The sequence below is a fragment of the Typha angustifolia genome, chromosome 5 (assembly GCF_048772165.1).
Source record: "Typha angustifolia cultivar Huaian chromosome 5, ASM4877216v1, whole genome shotgun sequence".
In the NCBI taxonomy this organism is placed as follows: Eukaryota; Viridiplantae; Streptophyta; class Magnoliopsida; order Poales; family Typhaceae; genus Typha; species Typha angustifolia.
This window is the reverse complement of record NC_133243.1, coordinates 2,496,041-2,501,977: the sequence shown is the minus strand read 5'-3', so window position 1 is coordinate 2,501,977 and position 5,937 is coordinate 2,496,041. Positions and strand designations below refer to the sequence as shown.

At 41.7% G+C, this 5,937-nt stretch overlaps 1 protein-coding gene across 1 annotated transcript; it reads right to left on the bottom strand.

Moving 5' to 3' along the window:
• Positions 1-1,538: 1,538 nt before the first annotated feature.
• LOC140760159 (protein IRX15-LIKE-like) lies at positions 1,539-2,906 on the bottom strand. The gene has a single exon (XM_073096995.1). It carries the CDS (start codon positions 2,780-2,782, stop codon positions 1,739-1,741), a length of 1,044 nt encoding a protein of 347 aa, XP_072953096.1. The 5' UTR covers positions 2,783-2,906; the 3' UTR covers positions 1,539-1,738.
• Positions 2,907-5,937: the final 3,031 nt, after the last annotated feature.

The following is a 5,937-nucleotide window of genomic DNA, read 5'->3' as shown; positions in this document are numbered from 1 at the left end:
CTAGTGGTGCACAAAACTAGCTTGGGCTAGTCCGCAACTATCGAAGCTTCTCTTCTATCATGGCTATATATGAGAAGGCCTTGCGTAGTGTAGCATGTCGCATGGCCTTCACCTCAGCTCACATATTATACTTCAAACCACTGATGAAGTTGCTCTTTAATTACGAGTTATTGTACCTCTAAATGTGATTAGGTAAGCGCTCGAACTCCTTCTGATTGGTGTGAACTATGATTTGTTGGTGGAGTTGCTTCGAAGCTTCTTGAAAGTCTTCATACTCTGTTGGCTCAGACTATTCACACTTGGCCGTAGAGAAATCAGCCCAGTTAGTAAAAGGAGAAGCACGATTGGCTGACTCATACCAGTCACCTATAGAACCCTCAAGGTGAAAGGGCAGATGGTGATCCTCGGGGTGAGCACCTTTCGATTTGATCGATAGTCACCCCTTCGATTGTATGCCCTTCTTGAGATGCTATGGCTACTTGCGGTGCTGTAGGTGGTGCCGCGGTCTCCTACTAAATGCAGCTAGTGTGTTCCCCGCTTCTATCTGCTCCATCATCACTTGAAATATTATCCTCATCTTAGCGTGCATGGCCTTGGGAATTACCACGATGTTTCGCATTGAAGAGAATTCCTTAATCACGAGTAGGTTGTCCTCGACATGTGAACCTAGCACTTGATATTGGCTCTGTCGTTGCCTCATCTTCTGTAGGTGCAACCAATGCTCTTGTCTACGCCATGTCCGAGGAACTATGACCTAAGGGAGAGGTGCTGCAACTAGGATTAAAGTGTGGGACATAGGCCTCTCAATTAGACTGAGAAGGGGCGAACCCACAGAGAAAGTAGGGAGAGGGGACTTAAAAATTGCAAAGTGGACAGTGGGTGGCTAGAGCTACTTCTATTGCAAGAAAATAATACTTCATCAATAACGATGAAAATGGGATGCACACCATATATAGGTGTCTATAAGACAAGTTAGTGACCTAACTCGACTGATGAACTCATGGACCTAAATAAGAGACTAATGCAATAAAACAAATAACATTAGCAAATGATAACTAGGGTCCTACGCCCTGCTAACCCACCTCTAGCTAAGGCCTTAACCCATTTCTACATCAAAATTCAAACTCAAATGCTACCTCTAAGAGCCCAAACTAGCCCAAAGCCCTAGTCGGACTGACAATATCATGCCAACATGTTGAGTCCAGAACTTAAACCTATTTGACCTATCTACTAGAAAAATTTCGCTACTAAGCCACTATGAAAAGGTATGCAAATAAAAATACACCACTGAGATTTTGACCTTCTAAAGAGGTAGTTTTGATATCATGTCAAATAATCACTCAATCCAAAACCTAAATTATTAAATAATATATCAATAATATATATCATATTTTAATAATTTTATTATCTCTATTATTTAGTTAAAAATTTAAAGCTTACAATTAAATATATTTTACGACTATGTATTATATCCAAAATTATTTTAACTTTATGTAATGAAACATAAAAATTCAAAGTGAAAATATATTTAACCGATATAAAGCTTAAAAAAAGATTGGCATGTGGGGCCATCATCACTGTATCATACTGCACCAACTTAGTTACAAAGAAAAAGAAAGGTAAGAAGGACAAAAACATAGAAATAGGAAAACCAACACTAGTCCTTTCTTTTAGTTCTTTTCATCACAAAGATGAGAAACCACTATACATCATTATTATCCTTAAACGTGCGAGTTTTCTAAGACGAGGCGGTGGCATTGGCGCCGGCGACGGCGTCGGCGTTGGCGTTGGTGCCATTTGTGGCAGTGGCGGTGGCGCAGAACTCGTCTCTTCTGGCTGCGCCGTCCCGGCGAACAATGAAATGCGCCAGAGTCGTCGTCCCCGGCACGATGACTTGATTCTCGAGGCAGAGGAACTCTTGGCTGCACACGCTCTGCACCTCGTGCTCGTAGTCGTGGACCAGCACGTCTGTGGGCCCCTCCCCCTTCCACCTCGCCATAACCGCTGCCGAGAATATCGACGCCATCCTTCCCGGTGAACCCTTCCCGGTCCCCCTCGGCCCGTCCACCAGCACCACGTCCCACTCCACGTCGTACAGATGGTTCGGCAGGTCGTTGATGGCGAGCCGGCAGTCCGAGAAGAGGAGGTTCTGTACCGGACGGCACTCGGTGGCTCGGCTCCGGCGGGCGGCAGCGAGGAGGGTGTCGAGATCCCGGATCTTGGTGGTGTAGGAGACGTCGTAGGCCTCGAGCCCCGGGTGGCGGAGCTCGAGATAGGCCGTGTAGTACTCGTTCTCGTCGATGAAGACGGTGCGGCCACCGTGGTTGAGCGCGCGCCAGAGAGGGCTCTCGGCGCCTAGGCCGAAGACTAGGAAGTTGCACGGAGCGCGTCGGCGGAGGACGGCGGCGATAGCGCGGAGGTCGGCGTCGGGCATGCGTGTGGTGGAATTGGAGAAAGAGGCGTAGTGGAGGAGGGCGTCGAAGACGGGAGGTGGAAGGGAAGAAGAGGAAGAGGAAGAGGAAGAGGAAGAGGAGGAGGACGAGGAGGACGAGGAGGGGAAGGTAATGGTGGTGAATGAGGAAGGGAGGGTGGGGCTATGTGTGGTGGAGAGAAGAGTGAGGAGAGAGGCGAAGGTGAAGAAGGAGAGGAAGACGATGAGCCAGAGGCGGTGATGGGATCCAAGGATGGAGAGAGGTGATGATGGTGGAGAGCTTGCATTGGAGTTGGATTTTTGGAGGGAAGGGTGGAGGAGGATGAGGTCTGCACTGTTGATCCCCTTCATTTGCCTGGCTCTAAAGTGATTGCAAAAGAAGAGGTTGGATTCCAGACTCCTCGTCTCTCTCTCTCTCTTCTCTGGCGATCAGTCGTAGGACAAAAGAGATGGAGTAGAAGAGAATGGGGAAGAAGAATGGAAGACAAAAAATTTAAACTAAAAAAAAAATCAGATAGAAAAAAGGAAGGTAGGATCGATAGCGATGTTAGGTGACAAAGAAGTACTCCCCGTGTTCTGCGGCTAATTTGGCAGATTTTTTTTATAAAAATTAAAATAGTTACACCTCGCCCTATGAACTACGGCATTCTTTTTGTTTATTTTTCATGGCATTTTGAATATTTAACTATGTAAAATTTTAAAAAATGTCTCTTAATAAAACATCGTGCGGCTGTCCGATAGTCAATATAAGACACTATATTTAACCCTCATTTTATTGGAAAGAAAGAGAAAAAAGTTGATAAAATATAATCATTTATTAACGTTGTATAGTGGCAAAATTGAAAAGTAAAAGGGGCACAAAATGTCATAAAATTTTTTAAGCATCTAGGTGTAATTAATTTATATATATATAAATTAATTATATATATAAATTAATTATATATATAAATTAATTATATATATAAATTAATTATATATATAAAGATATTAAAATGGAAAATAGTGAAATAAAGCAGAGGAGGAGGAGGGTGTCTATCAACAAACCCACTTAAAATAAAGAACAGAAAAATTAGGGTACGGTTGGTGGTTTTGCTGTTTGGTTATATAATATATATATATATATATATATATATATATATATATATATATATATAAAGGGCTTTTGACGAAGATGGGTAGAAGTTAGGAATAGATGCAATTTGGTGATCAATCGACTTTTAAATTTGGGAATGTTAGTGTGACAGCAGACCTAAAATAAGTGGTTAGATAGAAAGGGGCTATCAGTTAACACTTAAAATTTAAGTCATTCTCTGACAGTAATAGGATGCTTAGAATGTTGGACATGACAGCCAATCTAATAAATTCTTCTCGATCGCAAAGAAGAAACCATTTTTTAAATTAAAAAAAGTTCTGCTCGCTTTATAGACTACGCGGTTATGACCACAAAAAAAAACTCCGTTTAAATAGAAGACCGAAAACTATTTGCAAGTGAATCTACAGAAAGATCAACCTGTCTGTAGGTTGCTTGTAACTTTACAATTTTGGAAATTACTAAAATTTTACCTTTTTCACTATTTCATTTAGGAAAATTTTGATTACCGCTTTCATTTAAGAAAATTTGCCGTTTAGACTAGGGCTGGCAATCGGGTCGGGTTAAGATAGTACTAACACGAACACGACTTGTTTATTAAACGGGTCAATTTTTTTAAACACGAACACGATCCGTTTATTAAACGGGTAACACGACACGACCCGTATAACCCATTTAATAAATAAATTATATTTTTTATATAACCCGTTTAATAAATATATTATATTTTTTATTCAACTCATTTAACCACCCGTTTAACTCGTAAATACAACCCATTTAAATTTACATCCATTTAACCCGTTTAGAGTTAATCGGCGTAATACAACACCCATAGAGATAAAATATCACAAATTTACACAAATCCAGCAAAACTTACAATATTGTAGGAAAATTTAGTAAAAATAAATTCAAATTGTCTCAAGCTTCAGCGTTGGTGTTGACAAAGCAGCAGCGGTGGAGGCAAAGCTATAGGAGCTGGCTCCCATGGCGCAAGCTCCAGATTTGCCAAGGAAGATGAGGTGGTCGGTGTGGCTAGGGACAGAGAGGCGGTTAGAGGAGAGTGAACGCAGCAAAGAGAGGAGAGGAGGGCAGGCGGAAACGGGGATGGGATGGAGGCACCGTGGCAAGCAGATACAAGGACGGAGACACCACGGCAGATGATTGTAGCAAGCGGAGAAAGGGAGCGGGGGTGGCAGGCGGAGATTGCAGCACGGCGGCAGGCGGAGACTGCAGCACCACGAAAAGCGAAGACATGGAGAGGAGACTCGGCGGTAGGCGGTAGGCGGAGACAGAGAGAGGAGACGGCAGGCGGAGATGTAGGAGATGGGGAGTGCAGATGGCAGGCGGAGACGCGGGAGATGCGGAGTGGAGACGGCAGGAGGCAGGCAGAGATGCGGAAGGCGGCAGGCGGAGACGTGGTGGTAGACAATCGCCGCTGGAGAGAGAGATTAGAGATGGGGGCAAAAAATTTGGAAAGGCAGAGGCGGCTGGAGGAGTGGAGAGTGGAGAAGGTTAGCCGGTTAGGTTACTTTATAATATAATATATATATATATATATATTATATATAAACGGGTTGGCGGGTTGACCCGACCCAACTCGACCCGACCCGTATAATTAAACGGGTCAAACGGGTCAGTTGTGTAAACCCGAACACGACCCGTTTATTAAACGGGTTAGGCGGGTTGACCCATTTATGACCCGAACCCGATTATACCAAACCCAAACCCGATTAAATGCCGGGTTATCGTGTCGGGTTATCGGGTCGGGTCAAATTTTGCCACCCCTAGTTTAGACCGTGTCTTTTCAATATTTGCAAATCACACTATATTGTCAAATTAGAAAAAGTAAATAGAGTATATAATGTGATTATAAATCAGTATATAATATGTTTATAATTCACCAAAAATAAAAAATAAAAAATATACTAGTAGAAGATTAAAAATTCCATATTTCGTATTTTAATACAAAGTTTTCTTTAGTTTAAACAAAACATTTACGTAGTATTTACAAAGCAACTATAAACATCAAAATACACATTATTTTTTAATTATTTAATTCATGAGCAAGCAAGTTAATATATATATATATATAGGCGTGTATCTTACGGTATCCAATCAAAAGTCGAAGACTATGTTGTTGATATCGACTAGGCAATGATGTGTCTTTGATAAATTAGCGTATTGTTTTATTTCCTTAGCAAAAGAGATCCATTGGCAGAGCAACAACAGCCATTCTTAAATTAATCGAAATATAAACTTTTGTTTTATTAAGAAGAAAATTTCGGTAGAGTTGGTAGTTTTACTGAGTTATAAAGGGGATTGAAAATAAAAGAGTACAGTTCTAGATAGGTGTTGAGCATCGGTGTAATTCTTCTCTTGATACGGTACTCCACCAGTCCTTAAAATTTTTAAGATT